The following is a 22764-nucleotide window of genomic DNA, read 5'->3' as shown; positions in this document are numbered from 1 at the left end:
ACTAAAGCACAATACATGACATTGCCATAGAGACTTATCAACTGCAAACCTCTACCTGAGCATGCCAAAGGGGCAGAACCCAGGGTACAGAGTCACCGACCAGGAAGAGGGAGAGAAAAGAAAAAGCAAGAAGATAACCTCTCAAAATCAAGAATAATCTGCAGACTTTATAACCTATCCCATTTTATTATATTTGTTTGTTTGTTTCTCTTATCTTCATTCTTGATACTTTTTTTCCTCCTCCAATTTGGCCGATTAACTCTCTGCCGGTCTTACTCTCTCCTCTCCTTGAACTACACTACCCATAAGTGTTACATCTCCCATTATCTTTTCTCTTCTCTTCCTTTCTCTCTATGAGGGTTGCACTCCAAAACCCTTAACTCTCTCTCTCTCTCTCTCTCTCCTTTCTTTTTTCTTCTTTTAGTGGTTCCCTCTTTTTTTCTCTCTCTCTCTTTCTTTTCTCCCTCTATATTAGTTTCTTCCTTTCTCCTTTACATCTCCTCTCATTCAAACCTCAATAACAAACAAATTATCTTATCTGGGACTCAAACTTATGTTTGTGGCATTTTGGGGGGTTTTTACTTCACCTTTTTAACTCACTAGCAGTGCTCCCATCCCTGGCTCTCCATATTATCTAGTTCTTATTCCACTAAATACAATAGTAATTTTTTAATTTGTCCCCCCATTTTTCCGTTTTCCTCTTATTCCTCTCATCATAACTCTTAGACAACCAACACCTAAAAGCAAATCATTTTATTCTTGACCCAAATTTTTTCCTTATTTGCTTTTTGTGGGTCCATACGCTCTTTTTTTTTTTTTTTTGCCCCTTTATTACTTTTCCCCAATTCAGGCCCTCCATCACAGGCATTGTTGGTTATAATTCACAGTTCACCACAAGATTTTCTCAAGAAAGAGGGGAGAGGAGAGGAGAGGAAAAAAGGAGGGGGGGGAATAATTTCCTTTTTTTTAAATTTTTATTTTATTTTATTTTTCTTTACTTCATTATTAATTTTTTTTAAAAAAAACAACTCTTTTCAATTTTTTATTTTTTTATTATTATTTTTATTTTTTTTAACTTTTTATTTTTTATTAAATCTCATTAATACTATCAACAAAACCACCCTCAGATGCCAGTAAGGAAGAGAAAATCGAATATCATGGATACAAAAGAAAGAGAGGTAACACAGATAGATGAGGAAAAATCTATGGAGAAAAAATTTAATATATTGGAAACCTTGGAGCTAAATGACAGAGAATTCAAGATAGAAATCCTAAAAATCCTCCGAGATATACAAGAAAACACAGAAAGGCAATTTAGGGAGCTCAGAAAACAACTCAATGAACACAAAGAATATATGTCCAAGGAAATTGAAACTATAAAAAAAAATCAGAGATGAAAAACTCAATTCACGAGCTGAAAAACGAAGTAACAAGCTTAGCTAATAGAACAGGTCAGATAGAAGAGAGGATTAGTGAAATAGAAGACAAGCAACTTGAGGCACAACAGAGAGAAGAAGAAAGAGACTCAAAAATTTAAAAAAATGAGATAGCCCTACAAGAACTATCTGACTCCATCAAAAAGAATAACATAAGAATAATAGGTATATCAGAGGGAGAAGAGAGAGAAAATGGAATGGAGAACATACTCAAACAAATAATAGATGAGAACTTCCCAAGCCTGTGGAAAGAACTAAAGCCTCAAGTTCAAGAAGTAAACAGAACTCCGAGTTTTCTTAAGCCCAACAAACCTACTCCAAGGCATATCATAATGAAATTGACACAAACCAACAGCAAAGAAAAAATTCTCAAGGCAGCCAAGGAAAAGAAGAATACAACATATAAAGGAAGGCCCATTAGATTATCATCAGATTTCTCAGCAGAAACTCTACAAGCTAGAAGAGAGTGGACCCCAATATTTAAAGTCCTGAAAGAGAGGAACTTTCAGCCACGAATACTATACCCATCAAAGCTATCCTTCAAATATGAAGGAGAAATAAAAACATTCACAGATACAGAAAAGATAAGGGAATTTATCATCAGAAAACCCCCACTCCAGGAATTACTAAAGGGGGTTCTCCAATCAGATACAAAGAACAAAAAAAAAAAAAAAAAAAAACAGAGCCACAAGTAAAAGCTCCAAGAAGAACACAATAAAACCAAATTTAAACTGTGACAACAACAAAAAGAGGGGGAGAAGATGGAGATTAACAGTAGCAAAGGACGATGGAGTGCAAAAGTACTCACAAAATAGTTCGCTACAATGAACAGGGTAGGGACCCTTTTCATTACTCAAAGGTAACCACCATTGAAAAAACCACCACAGAAGCACATGAGATAAAAAAGATAGCAACGGAGGAAAGATGTATGGAATACAACCAAATAAAAACAAAAGATAGAAAAACGAAAGAGAAGGATCAAACAAGACACAAAACTAACAGAAAGCAAGATATAAAATGGCAATAGGGAACTCACAAGTATCAATAATTACACTAAATGTAAACGGATTAAACTCACCAATAAAAAGGCACAGAGTAGCAGAATGGATTAAAAAAGAAAATCCAACTGTATGCTGCCTACAGGAAACTCATCTAAGTAACAAGGATAAAAACAAATTCAAAGTGAAAGGCTGGAAAACAATACTCCAAGCAAATAACATCCAAAAAAAAGCAGGTGTCGCAATACTCATATCAGATAATGCTGACTACAAGACAGGAAAAGTACTCAGAGACAAAAATGGCCATTTCATAATGGCTAAGGGAACACTGAATCAAGAAGACATAACAATTCTTAATATATATGCACCAAACCAAGGAGCACCAAAATATATAAGACAGCTACTTATTGATCTTAAAACAAAAACTGACAAAAACACAATCATACTTGGAGACCTCAATACACCGCTGACGGCTCTAGATCGGTCATCCAAACAGAGAATCAATAAAGACATAGTGGCCTTAAACAAAACACTAGAGCACCTGGATATGATAGACATCTACAGGACATTTCATCCCAAAGTGACTGAGTATACATTTTTCTCCAGTGTACATGGATCATTCTCAAGAATTGACCATATGTTGGGCCACAAAAACAACATCAGCAAATTCAGAAAAATTGAAGTTGTACCAAGCATATTTTCTGATCATAAAGCCTTGAAACTAGAATTCAACTGCAAAAAAGAAGAAAAAAATCCCACAAAAATGTGGAAACTAAACAATATACTTTTAAAAAATGAATGGGTCAAAGAAGAAATAAGTGCAGAGATCAAAAGATATATACAGACTAATGAAAATGATAATACGACATATCAGAATCTATTGGATGCAGCAAAAGCAGTGATAAGAGGGAAGTTCATATCACTTCAGGCATATATGAACAAACAAGAGAGAGCCCAAGTGAACCACTTAACTTCCCACCTTAAGGAACTAGAAAAAGAAGAACAAAGACAACACAAAACCAGCCGAAGAAAGGAGATAATAAAAATCAGAGCAGAAATAAATGAATTAGAGAACAGAAAAACTATAGAAAAAATTAATAGAACAAGGAGCTGGTTCTTTGAAAAGATCAACAAAATTGACAAACCCTTGGCAAGACTTACCAAAGAAAAAAGAGAAAGAACTCATATAAACAAAATCCAAAATGAAAGAGGAGAAATCACCACGGACACCGTAGATATACAAAGAATTATTGTAGAATACTATGAAAAACTTTATGCCACTAAATTCAACAACCTAGAAGAAATGGATACATTCCTAGAAAATACAACCTTCCTAGACTGAGTCAAGAAGAAGCAGAAAGCCTAAACAGACCTATCAGTAGAGAAGAAATAGAAAAAACCATTAAAAACCTCCCTAAAAATAAAAGTCCAGGCCCTGACGGCTATACCAGCAAATTTTATCAACATTCAAAGAAGACTTGGTTCTACTGAAAGTCTTCCAAAAAATTGAAGAAGAAGCAATACTTCCAAACACATTTTATGAGGCCAACATAACCCTCATACCAAAACCAGGCAAGGATGGCACAAAAAAAGAAAACTACAGACCAATATCTCTAATGAATACAGATGCTAAAATACTAAACAAAATACTAGCAAATTGAATACAACAACATATTAAAAAAATAATACATCATGATCGAGTGGGATTCATCCCAGAATCTCAAGGATGGTTCAACATACGTAAAATGGTTAACATAATATACCATATCAACAAAACAAAGAACAAAAACCACATGATCTTATCAATAGATGCAGGAATGACTTTCGATAAAATACAACACAATTTTATGTTTAAGACTCTCAACAAAATGGGTATAGAAGGAAAATATTTCAGCATGATAAAGGCCATATATGATAAACCATCAGCTAACATCATATTAAATGGCACTAAACTGAAGGCTTTCCCCCTTAAATCAGGAACAAGACAGGGTTGTCCACTCTCTCCACTCTTATTTAATGTGGTACTAGAGGTTCTAGCCAGAGCAATCAGACAAGACAAAGAAATAAAAGGCATCCATATCGGAAAAGAAGAAGTAAAGGTATCACTTTTTGCAGATGATATGATCCTATATATCGAAAACCCCAAAGAATCCACAAAAAACTACTAGAAACAATAAGCCAATACAGTAAGGTCGCAGGATACAAAATTGACATACAGAAGTCAATAGCCTTTCTATATGCCAACAATGAAACAACTGAGAAGGAACTCAAAAGAATAATCCCCTTCACGATTGCAACAAAAAAATAAAATACTTAGGAATAAACATAACAAAGAATGTAAAGGACTTATATAATGAAAACTATAAACCATTGTTAAGGGAAATCGAAAAAGATATAATGAGATGGAAGAATATACCTTGTTCTTGGCTAGGAAGAATAAATATAATCAAGATGGCTATATTACCCAAAGCAATATACAAATTTAATGCAATTCCCATCAAACTTCCAATGACGTTTTTTAAAGAAATAGAGCAAAAAATCATCAGATTTATATGGAACTATAAAAAACCCCGAATAGCCGAAGCAATCCTAAAGAAAAAGAATGAAGCTGGGGGCATTACAATACCTGACTTCAAACTCTATTATAGGGCCACGACAATCAAAACAGCATGGTATTGGCAGAAAAATAGACACTCAGACCAATGGAACAGAATAGAAAGTCCAGAAATAAAACCACATATATATAGTCAAATAATTTTTGATAAAGGGGCCAACAACACACAATGGAGAAAAGAAAGCCTCTTCAATAAATGGTGCTGGGAAAACTGGAAAGCCACATGCAAAAGAATGAAGCTGGACTATAGTCTCTTCCCCTGTACAAAAATTAACTCAAAATGGATCAAAGATCTAAACATAAGGCCTGAAACAATTAAGTACATAGAAGAAGACATGGACCTGGGTTTTAAAGAGCATTTTATGAATTTGACTCCACAGGCAAGAGAAGTGAAGGCAAAAATTAATGAATGGGACTACATCAGACTAAGAAGTTTTTGCTCAGCAAGAGAAACTGATAACAAAATAAACAGAAAGCCAACTAAATGGGAAATGATATTTTCAAACGACAGCTCAGATAAGGGCCTAATATCCAAAATATACAAAGAACTCATAAAACTCAACAACAAACAAACAAACAATCCAATAAAAAAATGGGAAGAGGATATGAATAGACACTTCTCCCAGGAAGAAATACAAATGGCCAACAGATATATGAAAAGATGCTCATCTTCTTTAGCTATTAGAGAAATGCAAATCAAAACGGCAATGAGATACCACCTCACACCTGTTCGATTAGCTGTTATTAGCAAGACAGGTAATAGCAAATGTTGGAGAGGCTGTGGAGAAAAAGGAACCCTCATCCACTGTTGGTGGGAATGTAAAGTAGTACAACCATTATGGAAGAAAGTATGGTGGTTCCTCAAAAAACTGAAAATAGAACTACCTTATGACCCAGCAATCCCTCTACTGGGTATATATCCCAAAAACTCAGAAATATTGATATGTAAAGACACATGCAGCCCCATGTTTATTGCAGCATTGTTCACAGTGGCCAGGACATGGAGACAACCAAAAAGCCCATCAATAGATGACTGGATAAAGAAGATGTGGCACATATACACTATGGAATACTACTCAGCCATAAGAAATGATGACATCGGAACATTTACAGCAAAATGGTGGGATCTTGATAACATGATACGAAGCGAAATAAGTAAATCAGAAAAAACCAGGAAATGTATTATTCCATACGTAGGTGGGACATAACAGTGAAACTAAGAGACATTGATAAGAATGTGGTGGTTACAGGGGGGAGGGGGGAATGGGAGAGGGAAAGGGGGTGGGGAGGGGCACAAAGAAAACAAGATAGAAGGTGACAGAGGACAATCTGACTTTGGGTGGTGGGAATGCAACATAATTGAACGACAAGATAACCTGGACTTGTTATCTTTGAATATATGTATCCTGATTTATTGATGTCACCCCATTAAAAAAATAAAATTATTAAAAAATAATAATAATAATGCAGAGATCACTCTATGTGCCAAGCACCGTTTTAAGGGGGGGGGTGAATTAACTAACCATCCCCTCATCTGACTTTAAAGATGAGACAACTAACCCACAGAGACTGGAAGCAACCTGTCCATGGTTTCATCGGAAAGGAAGAACGAGCCAGGATGGGACCAGGCACGGAGGTCTGGGGTCTCTGCTCTAGTCTACACCACCATGCCTGCTGTCCAGTGTGGGTGAGGGACAAGGTTCTGCAGTGGGGCTGAGCTTTCTCCTAGTGTCGGGGACTCATTCCCCACTCCCCTGGTTGAGCTGGACATGCAGACACTGTATAAGGGAAGTTCCAACATGTGCAAGTTGCTAGTCTCCATTATTTATCCAATGTCTCCACCTCACCCTGGGATGCTCACCAGTGAGGAAAAAAAAGTGTCTGTTCTAGCCTGGTTTGGTGTCTACTTCTCAGAAGTCCTCAAAGCTGGGGTTAACTGACTTAGGACCACCGATCGAGTTCTGCCCTGTCTTGAAGAAGAACTCTCTTTGAGGGCAGGAAAGGTGTGAGCTCCAGAGAGGGGCAGGTGGCACCTCTGACTCATGGCGTCTGCCAGCTTCTTCTGTGGAACCTGGCGGCTAGGACAATGACAGGCTTGAACTCAGCCGCCATCCAAGGGTCAAGGACCCATTCTCTGGATCAATCTGGCTTTAATTCGGTGACTTAATTCCTTATATCTGCACAAAGGACCTCACAACCATGCCATATCAAAATAGCTTTTATGTATGGGGCTTTTATCATAGCCTGCTTGACAAAAGTCAAACTGTTGATTTAATTTTGAAAGATGCATTTTTCGAGAGCCATTGCTGTTTGAGGGGGGTCAAAATTTTCAGTGCTTACAAATGTAGTTCTAAATGTTCCCTTCCAATAGCTGAGGGTTTCAAGGTTTGGTAGAAGGCCAAAATATCTTCTCTGCACATCCCTGCCTCCTTGTGTGTTGGAACACTTTCTTAGGACTGTTATGTGAGAACCACAGTTGCAAGGCAAAAGTTAAGGACTGATTTGACTTAGGGCTTGAAATTTGTTTTTCCTTTGGGCAACAGGGACATGCCTAGCCCTTGCATCATACATATCCAACTGGAAATGTCTAGAGAGACAATGGCTTCCCCATTTGTCACCTCTCTTTCTCAGAAAACATTTCAGGAAATCCACTAACTGCTTCCCCATTTGAACTGCTCGAAAGAGTATTCTTGCACACTATGCCAAACAGCGTAACCGGTTGATCCTAAAGGACTGTGTGCTGCTAAAAAAACACCAACAAAAATTAAAAATAAAACAGATAGCTTTTCTTTCATAAGAGTAAAAAAGATATTGCACAAAAGCATTCTCGGCAACATCCTTGTGAGCTTGAAGGATGAACACTGGTTTCGACGACTTCTCAAAAGTCGTCTTTCGAAGGCAAGGAAACCCCTCTGTGACTGAGGGTGCTTTGTTGTCACTGAATACACAACACTGCCTTTGTCCACGGCATCCCATGAAAGCGTGAACACCATGGTAGCAAAAACAGCACAGTTCACACTGTGTCAGGCTCTTGAATATGTATCTTGAGTCCTGACGTCCTCAGCGGCATCAGGTGAACTAGGAAAGAATTTATGCCCCCTCTGCTCTCTGAGTTGTTACCAAAACATTTAACAAGATCTTCAAACATTATGAAAACACCCAAGAGAGAAAAACGACCTATCAATCACATCTCCCCTCTGCTTTGAACCTCTAGCCTGATACGGTCCTGCACTCCCCCTCCCCCCCAGCCTTTTCAAGTGTTAACGTTTGCAGTCATACTATTGGGCAGCACTAACTAGGAAAGGAACCGGGAACCGTACTAATAGCAAAAACAAACAAACTAGTCCTAGTTATAAAAAAGAAAACACCCATAATCAATTCATCAGAATGCTCAAAACCAACTCATGACATCCTTCTTAGCCTAAATATGGAAATTTGGGTATTTTAAACTGTCTAGAGTACAAAGGGACCATAACCATTGCTCCATAAATTTCCACCATATGCTCTGGCATACAAATTACTCTGGAGTGGAGAGAGGACAGGAGTGAGGAACGCAGAGAGGGGAGTGAGCAGATGCCCCGGAGGAGAGAAGAGAACCCTTGACAATGTATTCACACAGACACCCAGCAGAATTCATTCAAGAAGTGTCCAGTGAGGCCAAGACTACCTAACCACCTTGTTGTTGATCTTCCTGAAACTTCCATGTCTCCTCCTCATAGACCTAACTTTTGCTACGGCCTTGACCTTAGGTACATGGCCTATGTGTCCTCCCTGCGGCATGTGAGTCCTGTTCTGCTCACTGGAAAACTACATGTGTATTTAGCCTGTGCTTCAGGAGTTCCACTGTTAAGATTTAAACAACCAGCAAAGGCCATACATATATTATCGAAAAATAAAACAAGAGGCTGAAGGCCTATGGTTTCCTACTTTTTGATTGCTGGAATGTAGGTTTGCTCCACAGCCACCCAGCAAAGCTGGAATTCTGTGATATGCTTAGCTCCATCCTACCTTCTGGAAGAGGGTTGGCAAGTGAGCTATCTCAGGTCCTGCCTGCTCTGACATGGTTCGTTGAGGCTCAATGTTTTCTACAAGCATTTGAGATCCTTTCAATTGCCTGGAAGATGTTTTTATTTCAATGGCCTCTCATCTCGAGGTTTTGAACTCATGATTGAACTAGTCACAGCACCTGTTTGAAAGTACTTGTGTTTGTGCAGGAGTCTAATTCTAACTAGAACTGTGTTCCAAGATCCCACCTGCCATCCAAGTGGCCCCCGTGACTAAATGGGCATATGTTCATTTCCATTCATTTTACCTTGGGGTGTATCAAGTTTTGGAGGGTGTTTGTGAGCCCGAATAATAAGTTCAAACCACTGCAACTCACTTCCATCAAATTTGGAAGATAGTATTGTCTTCCAGAGATATTCCTTCTCCAGCCTTTGGACTGTAATGATCGGAACCAAGACAGATCAAGAAAAGCAAGCAGATATTGGGATAGTCAGTCATTTCCAAGTCTGGAGATGCCACAGGGAGCAGAGGCAGTTCTAGAACCTGGTGTACAGATGTCATTGCTGTCACAGTTTAGAGCGCCATAGCTGACTACCTCAAGCCCCATTTCTAGTGCTTTCCAATTCCTGATTTCTCCTTCCTGATATGGAATTAAATTCTACACAAATTACCTGGTAGAGGACTAGATAGATAACAAAGAGTAAAGTTAAGAGGATCATTCTGAGGGTTCTGAGGGGGTGTCCAGGTAGCCTTTCCTTCTTCTGCACTTTTATTCTGACAGGTAAGGTCCCGAACATTTCCTGGAGCTGTTAAAAGAAAAATAATAACATATAAAAAATGAAGACATGGGGGAAAACATTCTTTGTATCATAAGCATGCATTGTCAATAGCCATATTTTAATCAATCCTGAATTAATAATGAAAAGATTTTAAAAAGACATCTGGTCACATTCAATTTGCTTTACTGATCGTTTAACAGCATGAATGTCATTCCAGAGTGTCTCTGTGACATACAAACATTCCACTGACTTGAAAATATCTGAGAGCCCCTTCTTCCTTTCCTGTTTATTACTGCCCACCTGTCTCGGGATTTCTCAATGGCCCTGTATTGATAATCTGCTGTTGGTAGGGCCGATAAATTTCCCAGTCATTCACTTAAGTATCACCTCTCCTTGTTTCTAGGAACTTGCCACCAAGATGAAGAATACAATACATGCTTCTATTAAGTTTACAAGATGTAGAGTACCTTAAAACATACTCCTTTGAGGTGCTGTGTGATGCATTTTGACACACACACACACACACACACACGCACGCACCTATATAGCACCACTATCACAATCAAAACATAGAACATTTCTGTCGTCCCAGTCACCTGTTGCTACAGATTCAATTTGTCTTCTCGTGCATTTCCTACAGATGAAATCAAGGGGTAAGTACCTCTTGTGCCCAGCACCTAACAATTGATGTGATGTGCCAGTGATTGGATCAGATCGTGTCACTGGTTAGTTCCCTTTACTTGGGAGTGGTGTTCCAACGTAAGGATATACCGCGTCGTCTCTAGTCATTCAGTGTCGATGGACACTGGCGTCGTTTCCAGGCTTTTGGCTATTATGAATGAATCTGCTATGAATATTTGTGTAGAACCCTTCATGTGGGCATGTTCTTCCCTTGTTGGTCAATACCTAGAGTGACTTTTCTGGGTCACAGCTTGACATTCCCACCAAGAGTGTTGCCAGTCTTTTCAACATTAGCTATGCTAGTGAGTGTGTGATGTTATCATCATTGTTGTTTTAATTGGCATCTCCCAGATGCTAATGACATCGAGCTTCTTTTTACATGCTAATTGGCCATTCATAGATATCTTTTTCTTTTTATTTGGTGAAGCATATGTTCAAAATGTTTGCCCATTTTTAATTGAGTTACTTGATGTCTCATTTTGTAGTTGAAAGAGGTCTCTGTATTTTGAAAACACTTCCTTTGTTGAAAAACTTAATTGTGGATATATTTTCACAGTGTGTATAGCTTGATTTTTTTAATTCCCTTAATGGCTTTATTTGAAAAGCAAGAATGTTTGATTTTGATAAAGTCCAATTAATAGCTATTTTTAAAATTCTGACTTTCTATGCCTTGTCTGAGAAATTTTTCACTACACTAAAGTAGCAAAGATTTTTCTCTAATGTCTTCATGCAGACATCTCATAGTCATAGCGTTAGTGTTTAGGTCTGCAATCCATTTTGAGTTAATTTTTGTGTTTGCTGAGAGGTCAGGGTTGAGGTTCATTTTTTTTTAATAGGGGTGCCTGAATCATTGGTTGAAAAACTATGCTTTCCCCTTCACTGAATTAATTACCTTTGCACTTTTATAAAAAATGAAAAATTTTATTCTGGGATTCCTATTTTGTTACATTGATTTATAAAGATTATAATAATTTTAGTACTTAAAAGACAAAAATAGTCATTTTTTCTAGTTATTGTGGGGACATAGTTTACTTGATCGTCTATAAGAACTCTTACAACTCAATAAAAAAATTAAAAATGGGCAAAAGATTTGAGTTGATAAAAGATATACAAATGGTCTATAAATGTAGCTATGTTCAAAATCATTAGTCACGAATCCAAATTACAATGAGATACCATTTCACACCCTACTGGGATGCTTGAAATAAGAAAGACAGAAGAATGACTTTTGGTGGAGAAATTGGAACCCCCATACACTGTGGGTGGGAATGTGAAGGGATACCCACTTTGGAAAACAGATGGGCAGGTCTTCTAAATGCAAAACGTAAAGTTGCCATATGACCCCAAAATTCCAATCCTAGGTATAAACAGAAGAGAAACAAAAGTATGTCTACCCGAAAAATTAACACACAAATGTCACAGCAGCGTTCCTTATAATAGCCAAAAAGTGGAAACAATTTACATGTCAAACCAATGAAGGGACAAACAAAATAATGTACATCTACACAATAGCATATTATTAGGCAATTAATATAAAACTGAATTATTGATACATGTCACAACGTGGATGCACCTGGGAAACATTATGCCAAGTGAAAACAGGCAGTCACAAAAGACAACATATTCTATGATTCTGTTTATACTAAGTGTCCAGAATAGGCAAATCTATCAAAGCATAAGTATATTTTTTAACTGTTCTAGCAAAGTGATAAAATTCTCTGTAAACTATGACTTGATCTTCTACAAGGCTACAAAATTTCCCCCAAATACGCCCTTACTTGACTCAAATCTGAGCACCTATTTCAAAAGATAAATTTAACACATTTATATTTATATTTATAGTGATTTTTTACATAATATGACCTGTTCCTGCTATCTTTTCTACTGTTTTCTAGTTAATATTCTCTCTCCTACCTTCTTGGCCTCGTCCCCTTTCTTTCTCTGTTTCTTTCACTTCCTCCTGTTTTCCAACATCTTTTTCTCCTGTAACATGTAGAATTTTTTCCATTCTATAACTTTCTTCTACTGCTCACTGGCAATGCTATCTATTTCTGTCTTTTTTTTTTAGCAGTTAATCATAAATTGTCATATACAGATAGACATACATTTTTTAGCAGATTCTAAATTTAATTGAAATCTCTCTACTTCCACTCAGAGTGGAATTTTATCACTTTTTATTTCGTTCTCCCATCCGTCTCTCAAAAGCTATCATTTTCTGGAATTTCCCAACTGGTATTAGTTATTACACTCTTGTTGTTACTAATACTGCTGGCATTGTAGTCATCATGATTATTACTTTGCCATCAATTCTTGGATTTGCCACTGTGTTTTATTAGCGCATTGCCCACTTTATGTCCATCAGAGGCAGGATCTGAGAGGGGCAGGGGAGGGTGCACCCCAAAAAGGGGGGATGCTTCGGGAAAGGGGGAAGGAAGTGGGCCATGAGTGAACAAGTGTTTCACTAGCTTCACCATTTGTTTCCATCACAAGCTCACAACAGCCAACAGTTTGCAGAATACAACACAACACAACAAATAGACAAATAACAACTTGACTGAGGTTTGGCTCCTTGGTCATTTATTTCTAAATTCTACTTTAAAATGTTAATATAAGCTACAAGTACATTTTCTGAAACCCTTTCTCCAAATCTATGACCTCAATTCCTGTGATGCTCAAAGAACCATAAGAATATAAAAGGACATGTAAAAGGAGAAAATAAAAATTACATATAAATATAAGAACCATACTCACTTCCAAAATCTGTTTCAAAATGTCTAGTTTCATTAGTAACTTCATAGTCATCATAGAATACTTTTGAAGTACAGTTATAAGTAGTTTTGGGTGTACGGTCTTTTAGTTTAAATTGCTTATCAGTTGAATTATTGCTACCTGAAAGAAATAAGCACATGACTATAGTAATACAATATATCACATTTAACTTTCTTTTTGGATTTCATATTTATAATCAGTACCTATCAGATTGAAAAACCTATGCAAATAGTCAAAATAACACATAAAAGATCCTTTAAAACTACTATACCCATCCATTTGTCACACTCAATTTTTTTTTTTTTTTTTTTTGGCAGAGACAGAGAGAGAGTCAGAGAGAGTGATAGATAGGGATAGACAGACAGGAAGGGAGAGAAATGAGAAGCATCAATTCTTTGTTGCAGCACTTCAGTTGTTCACTGATTGCTTTCTCATATGTGCCTTGACCGAGGCACTACAGCAGACCGAGTAACCCCTTGCTCAAGCCAGCAACCTTGGGCTCAAGCTGGTGAGCCTTGCTCAAACCAGATGAGCCCACGCTCAAGCTGGCAACCTCAGGGTTTCGAACCTGGGTCCTCCTCATCCCAGTCTGATGCTCTATCCTCTGCGCCATCGCCTGGTCAGGCTGTCACACTCAATTTCAAAGAAATTATTAGGCAGTAAGTAGCTCATAAGAGTGTCTCTAATTTAAGTGATGAGATTAGCTCACCATTCTCTGTTCAGAATGGAGACGACACCTGAGTCAGACATCACCTAACAGACTGTTTAGTAGATCATTGTGTCATCATCAGTCCCTCTTAGCAAGTCTGGGCTTGCTTCCCTCGAACCACTTGTATCATGGTCAGGGGTCTCCCCTGAAACAGGGCGATGACAACCATTGGCGGGCTCATCCTTTGTGGATTTGTGTCTGTCTGTCTGTCTTCCCAAATATGAGACTGTGGATGGCTTTATGCAAAGGGAGCGAGATTCCTACTCAATCAATTCAGATGAATAAAACGGAATAATAATAATAATAATAATAATAATAAAAGTTACTCCATCATTAATCACTAAAAAGAAATGTTACCTCAATTAGTGCCCTCCCACTCACATGAACCCAAACTCATGTTCTTAGGAGCACAGGTTGTTCTTTCCCCACATATTTCTTTCCTCTGGGTGCTCTTCACATTGTTTGTGAATTCTGCTGGTGGAGGGCTGACCAGGTGAGCTTCTGATGCATATGATTTTACGTTTATTGTTCCTTTTCTTCTCAGAGTATGTGCACCATGGTTTTATGGGTAACACTCGTCTCTGCTCATCTCTTTAACAATGCCCTGTATTTACTAGTAGCCAAGGAAGTGCTTGGGAATGCACAGTAGGCTTTTACTATTTTAAAAGTAATTTTTCAGGGGAGTATTTGTCTATGTTGTAAATTTTAGTGGTATCGAGCAGACAATGATTTGACTCCAAACATATGAGAGAAAGGAGGAGGAGGAACAGGAGGAAGAAGAAGGAAAAAGAGGAAGAGAGAGAGAAAGAAGGAAGGGAACAACCTCTCACTACAAAAAGAATTCTCTGATCAAGGCTCTATTCTTACCACACTGATGACAGTACTCAATTGTTCGAGCACAAGAGAGTGGTGTATTTCCCTCCCAACTTAAACAAATAGAAGTGTTTGCTTCCTCATCCTTCACACAATCCTGTAAATGAAAATTGGCAGGACCTGTCAAAAGAAGATAGAGAAATAGGTAATTAATATTCCATAATGAGTGTCCAATGCCCAGGTAGGGTCACTGAAACTATACTTATAATAGAAACTCTGCAAGCATGAAGATTACTTTTGAAAAAGCCTAAATTCAGGGTTCTGTTGTTTATTCTTTTTCTGACATCACACATTTTGGTGGCATTTTATTTAGAATTTATGCTCCTTTAAAAAACAGAGCCCAAGCGAACATCTAGATAAAACTACATTTTTAAACACATTTTAAAACACTAGATCCATTCTGTTTTATTTCTGTCTTCAGTTTTTTCATTGACCTGTTGATTTATTTCATCACTGAACAACTGTTACACAGAGTACGGGGCTGGGGGGGTGTCTTCCTCTTGGCGAGTGCCTTTTTTTTAAAAAAAAAAAATTCTTTTCTGTTTTGGATTAATAATCTATTTCTTTTTATTATTTTTTTATTTTTATTTTTATTTTTTGTATTTTTCTGAAGCTGGAAACAGGGAGAGACAGTCAGACTCCCGCATGCGCCCGACCGGGATCCACCCGGCACGCCCACCAGGGGCAACGCTCTGCCCACCAGGGGGCGATGCTCTGCCCCTCCGGGGCGTCGCTCCGCCGCGACCAGAGCCACTCCAGCGCCTGGGGCAGAGGCCAAGGAGCCATCCCCAGCGCCCGGGCCATCCTTGCTCCAGTGGAGCCTCGGCTGCGGGAGGGGAAGAGAGACACAGAGAGGAAGGGGGGGTGGGGTGGAGAAGCAAATGGGCGCCTCTCCCATGTGCCCCGGCTGGGAATCGAACCTGGGTCCCCCGCACGCCAGGCCGATGCTCCACCGCTGAGCCAACTGGCCAGGGCCGGATTAATAATCTATTTCAGTAATAGCTAGAGAAAATGAATAACCTAAATAACTTTTTTCACAGAAAAACATCCGACTTAACCTACTTAAGTGTTCATCAACTGATCGATCACCTTAAGTTACTCAGTGACGTGAGAGATCCCACCAGTTTACACAGTCTCTGAACGCTTTCTCCAAACTTCTCAAGACCCTGCTTGAGGGCTGCCGGCGTGAGACCTCAGTCCCTTCTCTCGGCAGCGGCTGAGCCAGCAGAACCCACTTGATGGCCCTGCCCTGACTAGTAACTCTCCTATTCCGTGTGAAAGGAGTTGTTTCCAAGAACATCAAACCCTTGACTTGGTGATTTCCCAGCCCGGATCCCAGACTCTCCTGTGTTCAAAGGGATATGAAGCGCACATCTGTGTCTAATGACTGGAGTGAAGTCCAGGAAGGAAAAGAACTCCTGCAGATAATCACTCAGTGGGGTTGGTTAGAGCAGATCTACATGAACCCCTCTGTCCCAGAAGGGCCAGGAGGGGGCGAGGGATGGACGCGGATGGCTGATAGGCATGTATGATCTTCATGGGGTTAGCCGAGCAGGGAGATTGGTCACCCGGTCCTGTGCGGTCGCTGGATGACTCCCGTGGGCCCTGGAAGCCACCACGCATGAAAAATACTGTTTTTGTTAATAGACAGCTAGTATCAATTTATATTTACCTGGTGGTACAAACAATGTTAAGGGTTTAAATGGAGGTCTACAGGAGGCATGAGATACCTCAACATTGACAGTTTGACATTCTTTTAGGCCAGAGAGCATTTTGTTGACACATCCCTTGTCACATGTCACTTCATCATCAACATTTAGTTTTGCAGTAAATGATGCAGTTCCATTGTCATAATGGTAAGTCACAGTGATGTTTTTAAATTTCTCTTCTGAAAGAAAGTAAAATAGGGAGGGTTATTTTATTTTCCAGAACAGCCAGACCTACGTCAAATGCAAACCCCTTAGTATACAGTTTCAAAACCTCAACCCGCTTCCCAGAGACCCCCAGGAACATGGGCACCAAAGGTACATGCCTGGCGCCTCCGTGGGGGGTCTCTCACACCTTCCCGTGACTGCTTTACCCAGGAGCCCCGGCTCCTCAGTTCATATTTGGATGTCACAGGATTAACACCTGTCCTCCTTTCTGGACCGCACGAACCACCACGAGAGCTGAGGCCAGAGCATTGTGATCACCGCCACATAGCCAGGCCATCGCCTGGGCCTGAACTGTCTCCGGTGGGGGCAACTCAAGAATGTCTTCTTGAATTGGTGACCAAATGGAGGCCATGTCGGACAAGCTTCCTCCCGCTTTTCACTTCGCATTCTAAAACACCGTTCTCAATTTTCTCTTTCTCCAACTATGTGGAAGTGGTAATTATTTAGAGATCTCCCTCCTCCCTGGGGCCTCGTCCTTCCCTGACTTCACATAAAAGTATTGAGAATAAGCCCTCTTGAACAACTTTGTTAGGGTCCCCTCCCATTCTCGCCTTTACTTAAATTCTGTGGGCTGGAAACCATATCCTTTCAACAAATAACATATTTCCCCATGTGTAAGACATACTTTAATTTTGGGGCCCGAAATGTGAATAAAAAATGTGTTACATAAAGTTATTGAACTCAAGTCTTATTCATCATGAAATTTATACAACGCCTTATCACTGTCAAAACTCCCATCCATTAGCTTGTCCTTATCTGTGTCACATGGTGAATCACTGGCTTCATATACTGCCTCGTCCTCAGTTCCATTTATGGCTTTTGAAATGGCTCAACCACTGTATAAGATGCACCCAATTTTTAGACCCCAAATTTTTCAAAAAAGGTTGAGTCTCTTATATGGGGAAATACGGTATTAATTTATTCACTCATTTAATAATGCAACAAAAAAAGAATTCAGACCTTATTATATTTAAGACATTGTCCCAACCACAAGGAATACGAATGATCAGGTTGTAACAAGCTGTTGTCTAACATGCAGACAGACACAGACGTGATCACACAATATGTGGAAAGACCTAAAATAAGGTTTTACACAAAGTACACTGGAATAATTAAAGAGAGAAATCTATTCAGGTGGGAGGGATAGAGGGGCTTTCCAGAGAAGATGACTCAGTTTATATTTTGTTTGCCTATTTATCTATTATCTATCTATTTATCTATATTAAATTTGTTGGGGTGATATCAGTTAATAAAATTTTATAGTTTCAAATGTACAATTCTATGATATCCTCATTCACTGCTGGTGGGAATGTAAATTGGTACCATCATTAGGGATAATACTACGGAGGCTCCTTGAAAAATTAAGACTAGAGTTGCCATAAGACCTAGCAATTCCTCTTCTGGGTCTTTACCTGCAAAAAATTTGAAAACATTTATTTGCAAGGATACATGCACCCCGATGTTCATGTGCACATTATTCATGTTGGCCAAAACAGGGAAACAACTGAGGTGCCCTTGGATAGAGGATTGGATAAAGAAGATGTGGTACATAGACACAATGGAATTCACCTCAGCCATCAGAAGAGGTAAAATAATACTGCCATTTGTGGCAACACCAACAGACCTTGAGGATATCATGCCAAGTGAAATAAGTCAGATGGGAAAGAAAAATTGTGTAGGACCCTATGATCTCATGCCTCTGTGGGGATACAAAGCTGCCAGCCATGAAGGACCAGTTTGCATTTAGAATAGGACCAGGAGGTGGAGACAGAGATGAGACCTCCACGCCGAGGAGGGGAAGATAAAGCAGAAGCAGGAAGACACATGCTTTGCTTTAACACCTGTAAGGGTTTTCTTCCAAATTCCTTAAGGAAGTGATGGAAGGAGGCAAAGGTTGCAGAGGACCCCATGCATCAGAGAGTGTGCTCATGAAGCAAACCCACGAATGTACAGAGAGCCACAGAAGGTGGAGACTAAAGCCGGGAGATTTGGGAAGCAGAGGGTTAAGCCCTGGCCATGAAGAAGGACTTTGTTACCACTGGGAACAGAGGAAACATAGGAGGGGAAAAAAGATGGATACAAAGTACTCTAAGGAATCTGCTTTAAGGCACACCACAGAGACAGAGACTCAGAGACACAGAGATGTGTTTTTTTCTCCATGATAAAGCCTTTCGGGATTATTCACATTCTGTATTTATCAGAACACTCAATTCCACCCTAAACTCACTGTCTCTTCATTTTACAAATACCCAAACCGAAGCTATGTGGCTTCCCCTGAATTGTTTAGCTCGTGATTGTGAATCCCGGTACTCAAAACGGGGTCTGACTACGATGACATCGAAGCCTCCTGCCCCCGAAAAAAGACTGGCTCTTGAGAGCTGGAGATGATCATTGTTGAGAAATTAAAGTCAGTGAACTGAGCCGGCTGGGGGGTGGGTGGAGGGTGGTCTTGGAAGGCAAGCACAAAGATAGAAATCACTAAAATGCTCTTCTAAAATGACATAGGCTAACTCTCGGTAGGCACACTTACCACATGTTGGCTTAGGTTCAGTAGCAGCTGTAATAGAGGGGAAAAAATCATGTTAGACAATATCTCTACTATAGTCATTTGGAGGCGGGGGCGGTATGTAGAATCTACCAAATTAGGTTTAACAGATCACACAGGGTCTGCAGTGCCTTTAGGACAAAGTTTGAGCTCAGCACACTTCAGATGTTCTAAGAGAGTGAACTAGTTCTATAAAACATTTTTGTGAGTTCACCCAATCAACACAATCATGATAACAAGAGTAATAAGAACTTTTGGGGCATACATCTGATTATGCTGTGGCGACAGGCAGCCAAAAAATCTTCAAGGTCTCCGTCCCTAGATTTATCTCAAAATACATTTACATTATTAGAACCTCTAGAGCAGGCATCCCCAAACTATGGCCCGGCCCGGGGGTTGCATGCGGCCCCCTGAGGCCATTTATCTGGCCTCCACCGCACTTCCAGAAGGGGCACCTCTTTCATTGGTGGTCAGTGAGAGGAGCACTGTATGTGGCAGCCCTCCAACGGTCTGAGGGACAGTGAACTGGCCCCCTGTGTAAAAAGTTTGGGGACCCCTGCAGAGAGTTCAGTTGACAGGTTTGTTGGGGGGGGGGACATCAGAAAATAGGCAAGGGCCTCTTCATCTTCTAGTCGGGTTTTTGTACGCTCTTCGCAATCAATCGCTCTCTCAACAAATTGAGACCTATCTTGGATGAGCGTAGGATTCGGCAAAACTGGGCGGCTGCACGCTTCACAAGAACTGAGAGGTCTCTGCTACTCTGGCCTTCAGGCTGAAGAATTTGTGGGAGGTCGGTGGCCTCACAGGCTTGGTCCTGGAGACCACTGACTGGCAGGCACCCCAATGGCTGGGCATGTTATACCCTGGAGGGTCTCTGCCCATGGCCCATACTGTGTAGCCAGAGCTCACACCTCTGTTACTCACCCCCTGGAATGCACAGTCCATTGATAGAATTGCTCTTTTTTAATTTTTACACCAATCCCTAACCCCACACTGAGAGATTCAATTTGGGATCATTTCTGCACAGGATTTCATAAAGGACACAACTCCTCTGGGATGGTATTATGGGGCATGATCGGGTATTAACGTCATATACATTCTATACAGTATTTCCTGGTTTCATCAGTTGTCACAAGGTTGTCATTCCCACCCTCAGGGCTAGGAACCATCAATTGAACTTCTCAAAAGTAAAGACCCTCCTCCTGGGATTACGTCCCAGGCACGTGTTGGTGCTTTGGTTGCATGACTGGGGGTGTGGTTGTCACCTATGTCTGTGGAAACAGATGTGCTGATTGTTGGATTGGTCTGATTGGTTGGTGCAGTGGACATGCTCGTATCTGCAAGGAAATGGACAGAACAAAAGTTAATGCGAGAGGCCACATTGGAGGAAGAAGTGGGGGACGCTTGAGCAAAGAGAAGCTCCTAGCCGAACTAGAGGGGTCCCCCTGTGAACTGATAGTCGTTTGTTTTCAGAAGGAGATCATGAATCGCAGCCTTACCTATGCTTAACCCTTTCCGATAACCCATAGTCCCCATTGTTGGAACTAAACATTGTGTTGGTTGACAGCAAAGCCAGCATCCGTGTCTTGGTGGGATTCCCTCTTGACATGCGATCTTCAACCAACTCCCTCCCCCTTCATTATAACTTTCCTTGTTTTCATTGCTAGCAAGACATGCCAATCACCCTCATACTTTCCATTTCATCCCAGGCTTTTTACATTTTCCCCTCCTTACTGCCATCCTATAAAAACGACTGTTATTATACCCATTGGACAGAAGGGAAAACTGAAACACAGAAAGTACCAGCCACTCATGCTGGCATCAGTGACGAAGGTGAGAGGCCGGATTGGGTCCCTGGGCTACACGATATGGAAGGCTCTTCTCTTTGTTCCATGCCATGAAATTTTATGCCAAAGAGGAGAATAAAATATGCCTGGAAAAAATTCTCCCTGGCAAGTGTCCTTTGCCTAATGTGGTATGCCTATGCAAACGAGTGTAAGGTGAGAAGCCTGCCAACAGTATTTAGAGTGAGAAAACAGAGCTGTGTCCTAGGGTCCTTGCCATCGTGTATAAGTGACCCAGACTCCAGACTGCTGTGGGCCAACCTGAGGCGCCGGTGGTGTTGTAGGAGGTGCGTGCGGGTGAGGCAGCCGGGCTGCTGTGTGTAGGGCTGGGGGCGGCTGCTGACGGGACAGCGCTGGCTGCAGGAAGGGCTCTGGATGGCTCTGTCTCTGCGGGAGCACCTGCAATTAGAAAGACCATCGTACTGTCCCTTGGCCCTGCCACACCAGGGCAGTGTCCAGACAGCCAACATAATGAAAGTTACTGAGGCTAAGCCAAGCAACAGTCAATCAGCCAAATCAGTGACACTGCAACGCGTGCATTTTGCAAAACTACGGGAAACATCCAGGCCATGGGAGAGATGCATGTTAAGGGATGGCGGCTCAGGGTCTAGGATGCTTTGCTCCATCTGAGCCCAAGTTGTAAATGTCTTTGGGAGGCAGTGTGGCCAGCCTGCCACATCAAAAATGCACCAAAGCGAGGACATGGGAGGCTGGCTTGCTGGTGCTGAAACCCCAAAAGTGAGAGTGGTGTTTTGAGAGTCAAGAGCTGTGTTGTCACAGGGGGGAAATGTTCCACGCCACATGCTGGGAGCCCCGCATGGGGGGGCACCTCTCTGGGGAGGGGTTGCTGGTGCAGGTGCTCTGTTCTAGTTTTCTTAAAATAGAGCTGAGAGGGCTCCTGCCCATGCAGCTGCTGAGCTTGGGGCGTTTCCCTTTCCAGCTGACAGTTAAAATTCTACTTTCATTCTGTCAGCGCCCCCCCCCCCAACAACCAGGAAATAGCTAACTGGCTTCGAACCAAAAGGTGTCCCCGTCCGATGGCCATCATCACCCTCATTTCCTCATCACAGGTGAGCTCATCCGTACAGAACAAAGCGCAGCAGCCGAAGAGGCCGCACACGGGGTGTTCAGTAGGGCTTTGTATTGTCAAGCTTCGAAGCACCCAGTGCCTGTCACGTGGTCCCCCAGGCATCAGCCCCAGAAGTTCATCGCAGGCAGCCAATGGAGACCCATGGGGTGGATGTCATAGCCAAAGCAAAAGGATGGCAAGCCAGCCCCTGTTTGAGCTTGCTTGGGTATCTCTCTGTCACGGTCCCCGTCACGTGATGTCACGGTCATCAGCTCACTGCTATGTGCAGCTGTGTTCTCACACAGGGACACGCCCATGGGCACACTCTGAAACTGGCTGTGGTGCCAGCGCTCGGGCTTCTTCCCGTCGCTTCCTCGAGTTCATACGGGCCTCCCATTAGGACAGAAAATGCACCCTGCAGAATTCTGAGTCTGGGGTCTCAGCGTGGTCTTCTAAAGTTGCTGTAGCCCCACATTTAACCAAACAATTGAAGAATGGATAATGTCAA

The 22764-nt window shown here is 41.0% G+C and overlaps 1 protein-coding gene across 6 annotated transcripts in view; it reads right to left on the bottom strand.

Moving 5' to 3' along the window:
* Positions 1–22764, bottom strand: part of PTPRC (protein tyrosine phosphatase receptor type C) — a 107000-nt gene that overhangs the window by 33940 nt on the left and 50296 nt on the right. For 3 of the 6 annotated variants that reach the window (XM_066238639.1, XM_066238660.1, XM_066238670.1), the window contains 6 exons: positions 20609–20680; positions 19329–19355; positions 16537–16752; positions 14859–14984; positions 13265–13402; positions 9725–9859 (listed from right to left, as the gene is read on the bottom strand). In XM_066238639.1, the coding sequence (XP_066094736.1) occupies positions 9725–9859; positions 13265–13402; positions 14859–14984; positions 16537–16752; positions 19329–19355; positions 20609–20680 (714 nt within the window). Of the gene's footprint in view, positions 1–9724; positions 9860–13264; positions 13403–14858; positions 14985–16536; positions 16753–19328; positions 19356–20608; positions 20681–21448; positions 21587–22764 lie in introns of all 6 variants that reach the window. The other 3 variants (XM_066238631.1, XM_066238648.1, XM_066238679.1) reach the window with 2 other exon arrangements.

This window comes from Saccopteryx bilineata, chromosome 1 (assembly GCF_036850765.1).
Source record: "Saccopteryx bilineata isolate mSacBil1 chromosome 1, mSacBil1_pri_phased_curated, whole genome shotgun sequence".
Classification (NCBI taxonomy): Eukaryota; Metazoa; Chordata; class Mammalia; order Chiroptera; family Emballonuridae; genus Saccopteryx; species Saccopteryx bilineata.
Note: the sequence above shows the minus strand (reverse complement) of the source record. Positions and strands in the feature narration are given on the sequence as shown.